We start from the raw sequence: 15,912 nt of genomic DNA on the forward strand, positions 1-15,912 counted from the left end.
AGGACAGAGAAAAATATTAAGGACATCAAGTCCTTAACGTAGCCATTTCTAAAAACCAAGAAATAATCACAAGATGAGTAAATTTAAGGTTGTTAAAAACCAGATATAAAACATGTTATTATAACATTAGGTATTATAAGTGGCATTTGTTTAAGAAAAATCACTAATTTAAAAGATTTAGGTTTCTCCACACTGAGAGAGGAAGGAAACAATCATTTTTAAATGCCTGCTATGTGACAGCCATTGTGCTAAACATTTAAAAAATATTAACTCATTTAATCCTCACAAAAACCTTGGGAGATAGGTGCTATGGTTAAGGGAAATGAGGCACTGTACTAGCAGGGGATCAGGAACCAAAGTTTGACAGGTAACTGAGAGGGAGGGAACAGATAAAGAGAAACACCACTTCCCTCCCAGGCAGAGCTGTCCCAGAGAAGGTGAAGTTAATCAATGTCTAGAGTTGAAGGGTAAGAGGAAATTCCCTTACATCTCTGGTTTCTGTTCTCTTCTTTGGATAATTGTTATCTGTGATACCCTTAGTACATTGAAGAAGAGATGTCTAGATCTTAGGTAAGTTGTAAGATCTTTTTATTAGTTGATAAGCCTGGAATGGTAAGTTAGGGAAGAAGGAAACAGGAAGTCTCTATTCTATATTCCACCTAAAGTTTCTTCAGGGATTGAGGCTTAGGTCTAGGGACTTAAGTCCCAGAAGACCTTAGGATCTTTGTGGAGTCAGGTCGTTGTAATTTCTTTTGATAGAGATACAGCTTTGAAGGAAAATCTTTGGGGTAGATAGTCTCTTGCCTTCCCCAAAGGGAAAAAATTTCTATCCACCATTTATAATGGAAAATGGCTAATCTGGGTCTTTTCAGATCAATGAGAGATTGTAGCAGGATAAGATCAGCGAGGTTGCTCCTTTCCCCTCAGTTCAGAAGGGACAAGAAGGTATATTTTCAACTGTCTACCTGCTTTTCTTAGCTGGAGATTCCAGTCCCATCCCCTGTTGGCAGCTAACGTTCTATTTCCTTCTTACATGAGATTTCACTGTAAAATCCAGTCTTTGCCATATATATTGTATCTCTCTCTCGTCCATAGCATATACTCCATATTTATCCCCAAAGAAGATAAAGTGACTTGCATAGGATTATATGGCTGGTTAACTTTTTGAAGATATGAAAACATATTTTTGGAGTCAGGTCTTCTTGACTTCAAGCCTAGTGCTCTATAGATTACATCATGATGAGACAGGTCAACAGGATATATTCATCACATAAGTCTTTGTCTCAAATAGGAAGATATTATTCCTACATTCTCCTGGTAATTCTCAAAATTATTTGATTCATAAAACACTAAGAAAATCTGAAACTGAATAAAAGGGATAATTTCTCTGATTCAAATTTGTGATTCATTTCAGAAATGTAAAACTCAGCTACAACTAAAAGATTATGAAATGGCTGTGTAGTATTGACAAGGAATCAGAAAAATTTTAAGCAAATATTTTTAAAGGGTCAAGGCATCATGGAGTAGTGGATAGTCAGACTCAAAGATAAGAAGACCTGGTTTCAAGTACTATCTGTGACAGATTGACCTAGCTAAATGACTTTACCTTGCAGGGTCCTAAGGCAATTCTCTTAAGTTGCTGGTGATGGTCTGCATTAGTATAGGAGAGACCTCATCAGGAGTTCCCTATATTAATGAAACTGTAAGTCCAACTACAAAAAATAAATTTGAAAAGAATTTCTCACTTTGTCATTATAACTTTGTTCCAGTTCTTCTTTGTACAATTTCACTTTTTCATTGAGCTGCTCTCTCATTTCTTGGAGTGCTTGAGCCAACTTGTACTCATACTCAGTCTGACGTCCAGAATCCACTTCAACCAAGCTCGTTTCATGCTTCCTTTTTATTGCTTTGAGCTCCTAGGAAAAGAGAAAACAAAAACTCATCTCTTACCATAAGAACATTAGACACTAAAGTAACATAAAATTAAATAAGTTGGCATTCCCATTCCTAAACTATGGTAGCCATTAACAACTTAGTCATGAGGGGGGTGGGAAATGCCTGATCATTAGGGAATGAAATACTAGAATTAACCACAAATGTTAAGTCCTTGGTCAGAGCAAAGAGAAAATTACCATAATTTCTAGTAAAAGAAACCAATAAGTAACAAGCTGTTCCTGATGATTTTTTTAAGAACCCTTACCTTTTTTAGAATCTATATGTGAAAATTTATTTTTCATATATTGTACTAATTCCTGTATGTTAAGGAGTTCTCATTCTTGTGTATTCCTGTGACTGGAATCTGGGTCAATAGTTTGTTCCTTTTTGCATTTTCTTTGCCTTGGGGAAACTCAAGGAATCTTTTCCTTTTTAATAGAATTTGGTTAACAAATGAAGGGGAGAAGGATTTTTCCAGTGTACATAGAAAACTTCACTTAGCTATGAATCTAATGGACCACCTCTTAAAAAAACCATCACCAATTAAAGATATCTTGGAATGGTCTTCAGAGAGTCTGAATGAGCTCCCCAAATTCTATTGACCCAGCTCAGGTATTCCCTGGTCCCCAAGAGACATATCATTTTATTAGTTATGATGCTGGCCTGATCAATAAACCTGATATAATCAACAAACTTACAATAAACTCAAATCTTACACAGGAAGACACATCTTAAACATAACTGGTTATTTGACTTTTAGTAAAAACTCCCAATAACTCAAAGCATGAGCTCCTTGGAGGGGTAGATCTACACTGAAAAGTAACTTCCTCATGAGGAGTACGGCATAACACTAGGGTTAAGTAGATTAAGTAAAAAATTCCTTAGAGGAATGTTGTTATATGGCTTCAATATAACACAGAATTGGTTACTTGGCATGGTACTGTATATATGATATAATAAATAAAGCATTAAATTTAGGAAAATTTGCACTGGAATTCTAACTATCAGCCAGTCTTTATTAAGTTCTTTTTATGTTCTACTAAACTCTAGGAATATAAGTTGACATGGAAAGAGAATCTCCTCACTCAAGGAGCTAACATCACTAACAATGTGCCAGAAGAAAATCTTATAAGACTGCTACCACCTCTGGTGTAATGTCCCTGAACAATCTGCAGGGATCTAGGAGAAAAAACACTATTCATAAGCAAAGGATAAACTGTGGGAGTGGAAACCCCGAGGAAAAGCAACCGCCTGACTACAGCAGTTGAGGGGACATGACAGAGGAGAGACTCTAAACGAAACTCTAATGCAAATATTGACAACATGGAAATGGGTTCGAATCAAGAACACATGTGACACCCAGTGGAATCACGTGTCGGCTATGGGGGGTGGGGGGGAGGAAAAGAAAATGATCTTTAATGAATAATGCTTGGAAATGATCAAATAAAATATTATTAAAAAAAAAAAAGACTACTACCACCTCCTGTAAGCTCCTCTCCCCTTTGGTTGGACAGAATGAAGGCGGACAGAATGAAGGCAGACGACCAAACTCCTCCCCGATAACTGTGCTCTCAGATCCTTCCACTCTGTATCTGCTGCCCTGACTGGAGCAAGATGTCTCCATGCTGGTTCTCCAAGATGTCCCTCTCCACCCCAGTGTTCTTACCTCCTTTTGTGTGTTGTCTTCCTCATTAGATTGTAAACTCTTTGAAGGCAGGGACTATCTTCCTTTTTATTAATCATATTTCCTGCACTTAGTATAGTCCCTGGCACATTTTAGGCACTTAATTGGTTGGATCGGATTACATTCTAACAGGGAAACAAAACAATTCAAAGAATACGAAAGTGGTGATAGTAAAATGAAGGACCTAAAGTAGAAAAAAGCTTGGTAGAGAAAGTCCACAATGCACATTGGAAATGACTGGCCAGGGTGCCTAGAAATTTATTAGCTGTAGGACCCTGGACAAGTCTTTTAACTGCTCCACACTTTTCTTATTTGGAAAATGGAGATGATCATAGCACCTAGTTCTCAGAGCTGAAAAAATACCAAGTGAGAAATTGTATGTCAAGTGTTGTATAAATGTAACACATGATAAAAATGGTGTATGTAAAGTACTACATAATGTGACACTATAATAATTATGTATATAATTGTATTGCTTTATGTGTGTATTGTATTGAGGCAATGAGGTGGTATAGCGGAGAGTGATGGGTAAAACTCATCTTCCCGAGTTCAAATCTAGCCTCTGACTACTATACTAGTGGTGTGACCCCGGGTAAGTCACTTAACCCTGTTTATTATAGTTTCCCTATCTCTAAGTAGTCTAGAGAAGAAAATAGCAGACCACTCCAGTATCTTTGCCAAGAAAACACCAAAATTGAGTTATGAAGAATCAGACATGACTGAAATAATTGAACAACAATGTATGATATTAAGTATATAATAATGTATATAAAATGTTTCAGATTGTGGCATTATAATTTGTACATATGTATATAATTTATAGTATAATGTCACATCATATAACACTTTGCATACATTATTATAAACTTAATAAAACAGATGATACAATAAAATTAAATACATAGTACCAAAAATAAATCCTTATATCCTAACCCAGAAATCAGTCTCGAGAGAATTTTAATAGTAAAAGTTTGGCCACTACTGAATCTTCCTTTTGCTTAACAGAAAAGTTTCACTGTAACACTGGGTTCACATGGGAATTTTTCTTCCCTAGAATGATTCCTTTTTCTGATGAGTAAAAGGTAGAGGAAGTTCATCCCTGCTCCTGATGATGAGATCATCTGTGGATAAGAATTATGGCATGTGTGTATATGTTAAATGATTGTATTTTAAATATATCATTTTGTAAGGTATGTCTGTCTTGTATATTAGGGGTATATGTTAATTGTGTTGTTTTGTAAGCACTGAGAACCTGAAGTTGATTAATCTAGAGATGGATGGAGAAGTTGTATGTAGAGATGGACATTAAGTTGGGTTTTTATGTTAGGCTTGTTTTTTTTATGAAAATTCGTTTCTTGAAAAGTGGGAAAACCAACCAGAAACTGGAGGTGGCTAACATGTCCCTTAGCCCCCTGAGTGGAGTGAGTGGGGTTATGAGGAAATCTCTGTGTGACGTTTAGTTTGCAAGAAGTCTTGAGAAGCAAGGGAAATCCTTTAAATTAATTTGGTAAGTCACAATTTTGTACAACTTAGAGTTGGTTGGTTTGGTTAGTTTTTGTTTGCCCGTCTCTTTGTGAGGTGAACTAAGAAGCTAAAAGAGGGAAAAAGTGAGTTTTCAAGCCATAGCCAGCTTCTTATCTGACTAGAATTAAAGGCTTTAATTAGAATTCTGAAAAGCCTTTGCTTTTTTTTTTTTAAGGCCTGTTATTCTGTTTTAACATCTGACATACAATCTGTAGTAACTTGAGTTGAGAGTTGTTTCCAACTTTTGTTATGTTTAAAATTGATAAATATTTAAGCTAGCTACATTTAATATTTTCTTAATTTGGCACTTACCATCATTGCAAAATTATAAAGTAGTTTATTTTGTTGTATTGCCTGTCTACTTTTTAACATTTTTAACGTCTTTGTAAAATGCAGAAAAATCTTTGTTTTGTATTTGTTTTTGTGAATTTGAAATTTAGAGTATTTCTAATCCTCTTAAAATGTGGCTAAACTCCCTTTTTATGAAATAACCTGAGAAACAGAGGTGATCAAAGAACACAGAAGTGCCCTACCACCACCACCACCACTCAGGCCTGACTCTCTGCTTCCTGCTCTGATAACAAGCAGTTTGAAACTTCTTCCTGCCTTGAGATTTCCAAAGATCTCACACCCTTTTGTTTGAATACTCCCTCATACACCTACTGTCTCAAAACTGTGGTCTCTCAGTGAGACAAACAATAGGATTATTGCTTATTATAAAAAGAGTTTGTACCTGATTCCACTCTTTTTTTTTTGTGCTTCACTTTACAAATTGGTGTCAAAAGTGGGACTGAATTCAAGATCTCTAATTCCACACTAACTAGCAAAGTAATTTGCTGGAGGCCATGCTTTGGAGGTTCTGACTGGGTGAATGGACCCTCTGCTTCAGTCCGACTCCAGGTCCCTTGTTTATAGTAGTCTCCCCTTACTTCTTTTATTGAGTGAAGCCTGGACTAGTTCTGATCTTATGTAGCAAAAATATCCTGGGTAAGTCCTCCTTTGTGGTAACTCCAAGAAACCCCAAAGAGCGACTCTGTCCTTAACAAGGCCCTATAGAGAGACCCAAAGATCCTGGCCAGATAAGTTTAAGGAAGTTATTTCTCACCTATGGAGTAGATACAAGTGCGTGGCATTCTTCTAGGATAAAAGGACCTGGCAGCTTGAATAAGGTACCTCTCTATTCTATGTCTTTCCACCAGTGCCCATCAGTGGTTTTTGTGTTAACCTGGGATGAAAGGACCTGTTCTGTCCTGCCCAAGGAAAGGGAGCTTCCTTTTGGTCATGAGAAGCTCTGGGCTCCTGGTATTCTCCATGGAATGAGGGGGAACTGCTTCATTTCACTGCCCCACCTAAGGAAAGAGAGCTTCTTATTGCACAAAGGGGCTCCAGGCTCCTGATATTCTTAGAGGGAAGGACCTGTTCATGGTTAGTTTAGGTGGAGGTGACTTCCTCTGCTCATGGGCCCTTTCCTCCTATCCCAGGTATTTCAGGTGGGCCACATCTTGCCAGGCTTCCAGTTTGGGGTAGGGGACTTAAGTGTACCATTAGGTCTGAGAGCTTTTCAGGATTATTTAAAAGGACAAAAGAACTGATAGGCTTTTTGTGAATTGAACAGAAGAACTACTCTAATTTTTTAAAAAGAGAGCTGAAATTGAACTTCAAAGTGATTTCTCTTATTGAGTTATGATTTTATTGCATCAGAAGTCAATGTAAACAATATTTCTTCAATGAAATCTAATATTTCTTTGATGGAATTCTATTTGATATTAGATAACTTCATACAGGCTTTGAAATGTAATGAAGCAATTCTCTGTAAGATCATTTGAAAATTTGTTAAAAACTTATTTCACATTTTAAATTCTCAAATATTGTTTATGGTAAGTTGAAATTTGGCAAACTTTAAAGATTAAAGATAATGCTGAAGTTATTTCTCTAATTTGGGCAGTATTAAATCACAAACTTATGTTAGATATAGAAATGATATATTTGGGAAAGTGATGCTACTTATATTTTAATGTATTATTCTGAATTTTATTTTAATTCTGGTTCTAAATTCTATGTTTTACTCTATTTGGCTATTAGAAGAAACGAGTTTATGTATCAATTGGACATTTTCTTAAAAGGAGAAAAGTTCAGTGACCTATTTAAATCTCTTTATTTGTTTAAAATACATAACAGTTGAAATTCTTCCCCGCCCCCCCCCCCCTCATAACTACTCCTTGACTGACTCATAACTGATTCCTTGGAGAGTATCAGAGAGGGTAGCTAATGAAGGATCTGTTTATTTTATAGAACTGTTTTTGAAACATGAGATATATTTGGTAAAGTGCTAAAATCTAAAAATGTTTTCTCATCTGAATTGTCATTTGGCTAAGCATAAGTGTCATGGTTTGATAAGGGATATCAAGTGTAATAATTTTTTCTCTTATATTCTAATATTTGAGAAGGGCTGTTGGTTTAAGTTTGAAAAAAAGTCAATTCATTCCACTAAAAATCTTTGTTAGGTAGGCCTGTTTATCAGAGCTTATCAGGACTTCTGCCAGTGTTTTGAAACTGAATTGTCATACTTAACTAAGTTTCATAAGTGAATTTTATTTTGGATTATTTGGAAAATCATATAATAATTACTTGAATTAACAAATAATTCAAATATAGTGAAGCTACATTTTTGAATCTACATTTCACTCTGAAAGTCTAATTATTCTTATGGAAGATCAGTAGTATACCTGACTTTTAAAAAATCCTCATCTTCCATCTTGGAATCAATACTGTGTATTGGCTCCAAGGCAGAAGAGTGGTAAGAAGTAGGCAATGAGGGTTAAGTGACTTGCCCAGGGTCACACAACTAGGAAGAGTCTGAATCCAGATTTGAACCCAGGACCTCCTGTCTCTAGGCCTGGATCTCAATCCACTGAGCTACCCAGCTTCCCCCAGTACACCCTGACTGATATTGAAGTATGAAGAAAATAGTATATGACTCTAAGCTATAAATGATGATTTTGTTTTCAAGGTAAGTCTTTGGAACTTTTAATATGCTACTATTCCAAGGGATTTGGGAACATCTAAATCAGGATATAATTCCACTGTTTCATAAGATTACATTAGCAGCAGTTTTTGTTTTGAGTCAAAAGACTCACGTGCAATCACTTATCTTAGAGAAAAATTATTTATATTCTGTCTTTTGGTACTTTTATTTTATTTGGTCATTTTCAAACATTATTCATTGGAAACAAAGGTCATTTTCTTTTCCTCCCCCCACCCAAGCCCTCCCATAGCCGACATGTGATTCCACTGGGTATCACATGTGTCCTTGATTTGAACCAATTTCCATGTTGTTGGTATTTGCATTAGGGTGTTCATTTGCAGCTGTTCTCAACCTCTCAATTTGTAGCAATGAGAATACATAATGCCTATCAGGTATTCTGAATCATAACTGTAGCAAAATTACAGTTTTGAAGTAGCCACCAAAATAATTTTTTGGTTTGGGGGTCACTGCAACATGAGGAACTATATTGCAGGGTCACAGCATTAGAAAGGTTGAGAACCACTGATTTAGAGTCTCTCCTCATTCATGTCCCCTCAAACCCTGTAGTCAAGCAGTTGCTTTTCTTCAGTGTTTTTACTCCCACAGTTTGTCCTCTGCTTATGGATAGTGTTTTTTTCTCCTAGAACCTGCAGAATGTTTAGGGACATTGTATTGACACTAATGAAGAAGCCCATTATGTTCGATTGTACCACAGTGTTTCAATCTCTGGGTACAATGTTTTCCTGGCTCTGCATCACTTCCTGGAGGTTGTTCCAGTCTCTATGGAATTCCTCCACTTTATTACTCCTTTTAGCACAATAGTATTCCATCAGCAACATATACCACAATTTGTTCAGCCATTCCCCAATTGAAGGGCATCCCCTCATTTTCCAATTTTTGGCCACCACAAAGTGCGCAGCTATGAATATTCTTGTACAAGCCTTTTCCCTTATTATCTCTTTGGGGTACAAACCCAGCAGTGCTACGGCTGGATCAAAGGGCAGACTGTTTTTTAGCGCCCTTTGGGCATAGTTCCAAATTGCCCTCCAGAATGGTTGGATCAATTCACAACTCCACCAGCAATGTATTAAAGTCCTGACTTTGCCACATCCCCTCCAGCATTCATTACTTTCCTTTGCTGCCATGTTAGCCAATCTGCTAGGTGTGAGGTGATACCTCAGGGTTGTTTTGGTTTGCATCTCTCTGATTATCAGAGATTTAGAGCACTTTTTCATGTGCTTATTAATAGTTTTGATTTCTTTGGCTGAGAACTGCCTGTTCGTGTCCCTTGCCCATTTATCAATTGGAGAACGGCTTGATTTTTTGTACAACTGATTTAGCTCTTTATAAATTTGAGTGATTAGACCTTTGTCTGAGGTTTTTGTTATGAAATTGTTTCCCAATTTGTTGCTTTCCTTCTGATTTTAGTTACATTGGTTTTGTTTGTACAAAAACTTTTTAACTTGATGTAATCAAAATTGTTTATTTTACATTTTGTGACTCTTTCTATGTCTGGATTGGTTTTAAAGTCTTTTCCTTCCCACAGGTCTGACATGTATATTATTCTGTGTTCACCTAATTTACTTGTAGTTTCCTTCTTTTTATTCAAGTCATTCACCCATTCTGAGTTTATCTTGGTGTAGGGTGTGAGATGTTGGTCCAAAACTAATCCCTCCCACACTGTCTTCCAGTTTTCCCAGAAGTTTTTGTCCCAAAACCTGGGGGTCTTTGGGTTTGTCATAGACTGGCTTGCTGAGGTCATTTACCCCAAGTCTATTCCACTGATCCTCCTGTCTCTTAGCCAGTACCAAATTCTTTTGATGACCTCTGCTTTGTAATAGAGTTTGAGATCTGGGTCTGCAAGGCCACCTTCCTTTGTATTTTTTTTTCATTATTTCCCTGGATATCCTTCATCCTTTGTTCTTCCATATGAACTTTGTTATGGTTTTTTCTAAATCAGTAAAAAATTTTTTGGAGTTTGGATAGGATGGTCATTTTTATTACATTGGCTTGTCCTACCCATGAGCAGTTAATGTTTTTCCAATTGCTCAAGTCTAGTTTTAGTTGTGTGGAGAGTGTTTTGTAGTTGTGTTCATATAGTTCCTGTGTTTGTCTCAGGAGATAGATTCCTAAGTATTTTATTTTGTCTTAGGTGATTTTAAATGGAATTTCTCTTTCTAATTCTTGCTGCTGAGCTGTGTTGTAGATGTATAGAAATGCTGATGACTTATGCGGATTTATTTTGTATCCTGCTACTTTGCTAAAGTTGTTCATTATTTCGACTAGCTTTTTGGTTGATTTTCTAGCATTCATTAAGTAAAGCATCATATCATCCGCAAAGAGCGATAACTTGGTCTCCTTCTTGCCTATTTTGATGCCTTCTATTTCTTTTTCTTCTGTAATTGCTACTGCTAGTGTTTCTAGTACAATGTCTAATAATAGAAGTGAGAATGAGCGTCTTTGTTTCACTCCTGATCTTATTGGGAATGAATCTAGTTTATCCCCATTGCAGATGATGTTAGCTGATGGTTTTAGATATAAACTGTTTATTATTTTTAGGAAAGACCCTTCTATTCCTATGCTTTTTAATGTTTTCAACAGGAATGAGTGTTGTATTTTATCAAAGTCTTTTTCTGCATCTATTGAGATAATCATGTGATTTTTGTTGGTTTGCTTGTTAATATGGTCAATTATTTGGATGGTTTTCCTAATATTGAACCAGCCCTGCATCCCTGGTATAAATCCTACTTGATCATAGCGAATGACCCTCCTGATCACTTGCTGGAGTCTTTTTGGTAGTATCCTATTTAAGATTTTTGCATCTATATTCATTAGGGAAATTGGTCTATAGTTTTCTTGCTCCATTTTTGACCTGCCTGGCTTTGGAATCAGTACCATGTTTGTGTCATAAAAGGAATTTGGTAGAACTCCCTCTTTGCTTATTATATCAAATAGTTTGTATAGTATTGGGGTTAGCTGTTCTTTGAATGCTTGATAGAATTCACTGGTGAATAGATCAGGTCCTGGGGATTTTTTATTAGGGAGTTTTTTGATGATCTGTTGGATTTGTTTTTCTAATATGGGATTGTTTAAGAATTCTATTTCTTCTTTTGTTAGTCTAGGCAATTTATATTTTTGTAAATATTCATCCATATCACCTAGATTTGTATATTTACTGCCATATAGGTGGGCAAAGTATTTTTTAATGATTGCCTTAATTTCCTCTTCATTGGAGGTGAGGTCACCCTTCTCATCTTTGATGCTGTTAATTTGCTTTTCTTCTTTCCTTTTCTTAATTAGATTGACCAGTACATTGTCTATTTTGTTTGTTTTTTTTTTCAAAGTACCAGCTTCTAGTCTTATTTATTAGTTCAATAGTTCTTTCACTTTTGATTTTATTAATTTCTCCCTTAATTTTTAGTATCTCTAGTTTGGTTTTCTTCTGGGGGTTTTTAATTTGTTCGCTCTCAAGTTTTTTGATTTGCATTTCCAATTCAGTGATCTCTGCCCTCCCTGATTTGTTAATATATGCACTCAGGGATATGAATTTTCCTTTGAGTACTGCTTTGGCTGCATCCCATAAGGTTTGAAAGGATGTCTCACCATTGTCATTTTCCTCAATGAAATTATTGTTTCTATGATTTGTTCTCTAACTGATTTTGGAGTATCATATTATTTAATTTCCAATTAATTTTTGATTTGGCTCTCCATGTACCCTTGCTGATCGTTATTTTTATTGCCTTATGATCTGAAAAAGTTGCATTTATTATTTCTGCTCTTCTGCATTTGTATGCCATGTTTCTGTGACCTAGTGTTATGGTCAATCTTTGTGAATGTGCCATGTGGTGCTGAGAAGGTGTATTCCTTTTTGTCCCTATTTATTTTTCTCCATATGTCTATTAACTCTAATTTTTCTAAGATTTCATTCACATCTTTTACCTCTTTCTTATTTTTTATTTGATTTATCTAAATTTGATAGTGGTTGGTTCAGGTCCCCCACTAATATGGTTTTACGGTCTATTTCCTCCTTCAATTCTCCTAGTTTCTCCATTAGAAATTTGGGTGCTATACCATTTGGTGCATACATGTTGATTAGTGATAGTTCCTCATTATCTATACTCCCATTTAACAGAATATATTTACCTTCCCTATCCCTTTTAATCTGGTCTATTTTTGCTTTGGCTTTGTCAGATACCATGATTGCAACTCCTGCCTTCTTTCTATCAGTCGAGGCCCAAAAGGTCTTACTCCATCCTTTAATTCTAACCTTGTGAGTATCTACCCACCTCATGTGTGTTTCTCAAAGACAACATATGGTAGGGTTTTGGATTCTAATCCATTCTGCTATTCGTCTACGTTTCATGGGTGAGTTCATCCCATTCACATTCAGAGTTATGATTGCCACTTGTGGATTCCCTAGCATTTTGATATCCTCCCCTAATTCTGAACTTTCTTCTTTAGCTATAACCTTTTAAACCAATGATTTACTTTAAATCAGTCCCCCTAGTCCCCTCCCTTGCTATGCTTCCCTTTCTAGCCCCTCCCTTTTTGTTCCCTTCTTGTTTGTTGGTTGGTTTTGGTTTTTGTTTGTTTGCTTTTTAGGGTCTGTTAACTTCCCTCCCCCTTCTCCTTCCCTCCCTTTTTATACTCCCTCAACCCTCCCCCTACTTAATTTCCCCTTCTCTCTTACCCTGTTGGATAAGATAGAATTCAAGATCCCAATGGATCTAGATGTTCTTCCCTCTCAGAGTTGATTTCACTGAGAGTAAAGTTTAAGTAATACAAATTAGCAATCTCTTCCTCTCCTTCTTATAGGAGATTTCTTCCTCTCCCCCTTCCCATGTATATCTTTGTGTGAGAAAGATTATTCTATCTAGTTTTTTTCTATTTCTTGAAGTATATCTTAGTACTACCAACAATTCCCCCCTCCTTTCTCCATATCGTCTTAATGCCCCAATCTTTCCCTATGCGTGATTCTTCTAACTTCTCTAATGATGCAATTTTTGAGGGCTACACATTACATTTCCCCACATATTAATATATATAATTTGATATAAGTGTAGTCCTTATAGAAGAGAGTTTGAATAAAAGAAAAAGATAACATTCTTCTCCTTTCCCCTTCATATTTACCTTTTCATGTGTCTCTTGTTCTTTGTGTTTGGATAGCAAACTTTCCATTTAGTTCTGGTTTTTTCTTTACAAATACTTGGAAATCTATTTTGTTGAATGCCCATACTTTCACCTGGAAGTATATAGTCAGTTTTGATGGATAACTGATGCTTGGTTGAAGACCCAGCTCTCTTGCCTTTCTGAATATCATGTTCTATGCCTTACAGTCATTCAGTGTGGAAATTGCAAGGTCTTGTGTGACCCTGATTGGCATTCCTTTATATCTAAATTGTATTTGTCTGGCTTCTTGTAAGATTTTTTTCTTTTGCTTGAAAGCTTTGGAATTTGGCAGTTACATACCTGGCAGTTGTCTTTTGGGGATTTAGTGTGGAGGGTGTCCTATGAGCTCTTTCAATGCCTATTTTGCCCCCTTGTTCTAGAATCTCTGGGCAGTTTTCTTGGATGATATCTTGTATTATGATATCCAGATTACTGTTTATTTCTGGCTTTTCTGGTAGACCAATGATTCTCAGATTGTCCCTCCTTCCTCTGTTTTCCAGGTCTGTCACCTTGTCAGTGAGATATTTTATGTTCTCTTCTAATTTCTTAGTCTTTTGACTTTGCTTTATTAATTCTTGCTCTTTTGCAAGATCATTGTCTTCCAGTTGCCTGATTCTGACCTTTAAAGACTGGTTTTCCTTTTCAATTTGGTCTGTCCTGCTTTAAGGCTTCAAGCTGTTTTTGCAATTGTGTGTTTTTGTCCTTCAGATTGCTGAGTTCCCTTTGCATTATTTCCCATTTTTCCTGCCAGAAGGCTTCCATCTTTTTGATAACTTCCAATTTAAATTCTTCAAGAGCTTTTGGACAATTTCCATTTCTTTTGGAAGGTTTTGGAGCATTTGTTTGTGTTTCCTCTTCTATTTCCTCTGTATTCTGTCGTTTCCCTCCATAAAATTTATCCAAAGTCACCCCCTTCTTCTTGCTTTTCTTGGTGTTGGGAGGCTGTACCTGGGAATTGTTTGCCATCTCTGTTTTTTTTTTCCACCCCTTTCCAGTCAGAAATCTGAGTGAGGAGGGCTTGCTCTCAGTGTATGGGTCTATTGATCAAGGCTTTAGCCTCAGGCAATTTCTCTGTTCTCCGCAGCTGTGCTGTCTTCCTTGGGGAGCCCAGGGTCTGCCCTCCCCTGCCTGCCAGGGTTTTGGGTGTTACTGCTCTCAGGTGTAGGTCTTTGGTGGTCTTAGTTAACTCCCAAGACCTGTGGGTGCCCCTTGCTCACTTCAGGGGATCCCTTCACGCACTTGATTATAGTGTGCTAGTTCTGGGCACCCGTGATATGAGTTCCCCTTGCCCGCCTGCCGGGATTTCGGGTGTTACTATTCACAGGAGTAGGTCCTTGGTGGTCTTAGTCAGGTCCCTAGACCTGGGGCTGCCCGTTGTTCAGTCCTGGGGTTCCCCTCCCTCACTTGTTGATTCTGGCCAGTGCTGACTTTAACTCTGGTTCTGGATGTGTGGTGGGTGGGGGGAGGGGGTCAGCTTTTTGTTCCCTTATATTGTGGAGATGCCGGAATCCCACCTACCTTCAGTGTTGCACCTTAGTGTGGGGTCCCTCCAATCTTATGAAGATGGTTGTTTTCTTTTTCGGGGGGTGTCTTTTGAGGTCATCTGTGTCATTGGGTCTGAGGAAAGGAAGCGAGCCGTGTCTACTCTGCAGCCATGCTTACCCGGAAGAGAGTGTCTTTTGATATTTCTAAGTAACATCGTAACTTGTTATTTGTTGTAATACAAACACCTATACATGGGATATATTCTGTAAGGCAAGCGGATTACACAATGGTATGGAGAAAATCTAAGAACATTACTATGTAAATAATATCTAGGTTATTTGAGCATGCCTAGAAACTGATCAAGTTAGACTACAGATAGCTTGTTTGATACAATGGAACAATTTGCCTACCTTTTATGAATCCCAACCCAAATCTATTGCTTTAATAGAGAAGTGAGCCATTTGGGGGTTGAATTCAAGTTTAGCCATAGAAGCCACATGTTTGCCTAGAGTTTTTATCAAGGACCTCGCAGAAAGATGAGATTCTTTGCAGAATTGCATCCTCCTGGGGGGATTGGGGGGGAATGCTTGGGAAGTATTGAGAGAAATTAAAAACTAAGACTGGAGAAGATTAAAGTAAATAATAATAGATAGCAATAAATAACAACATCATAAATAATAGAAGTGAGATAATTAAAGTGAAAGTTTTTGAAAAAGCATAAAAGATCAGGTGACTATACATGCTTCTTTCAGCCTTTTATTGGCAATTTTTCAAAGCAGGTATTTGATTCAGACAGAAAAAAAAAGCAAAAAGCATAAGAAATTTGAAATCTCTAGTATTTTTTATATTAATAAAATTAGAATTTTAGGGTTTTAGTTAGCTCTCACCATCTGACCTATGTAAGATTAAAAATTAATATCCAATACTCCAAGTTTTATAATTTATAAGATTTATTAATAATCACTTGAAGTAGAGGAAAGTGATAGCCTGAGTAAAGATCAGTTTTTCCCAGACCGTGTTTGTGGAAGAAGAGAGAGGGCAGAGTTAGAGAAACTTTTATCTTCAGAATGTAAGGATTCAACATGAGGGT

At 36.7% G+C, this 15,912-nt stretch overlaps 1 protein-coding gene across 3 annotated transcripts in view; it reads right to left on the reverse strand.

The window, feature by feature from the left end:
* Positions 1-15,912, reverse strand: part of LOC103098691 (lamin-B1-like) — a 115,952-nt gene that overhangs the window by 69,645 nt on the left and 30,395 nt on the right. For all 3 annotated transcript variants that reach the window (XM_056825048.1, XM_056825050.1, XM_056825049.1), the window contains one exon: positions 1,746-1,916. In XM_056825048.1, the coding sequence (XP_056681026.1) occupies positions 1,746-1,916 (171 nt within the window). The remainder of the gene's footprint in view (positions 1-1,745; positions 1,917-15,912) is intronic.

The sequence above is a fragment of the Monodelphis domestica genome, chromosome 3 (genome assembly GCF_027887165.1).
Source record: "Monodelphis domestica isolate mMonDom1 chromosome 3, mMonDom1.pri, whole genome shotgun sequence".
Classification (NCBI taxonomy): Eukaryota; Metazoa; Chordata; class Mammalia; order Didelphimorphia; family Didelphidae; genus Monodelphis; species Monodelphis domestica.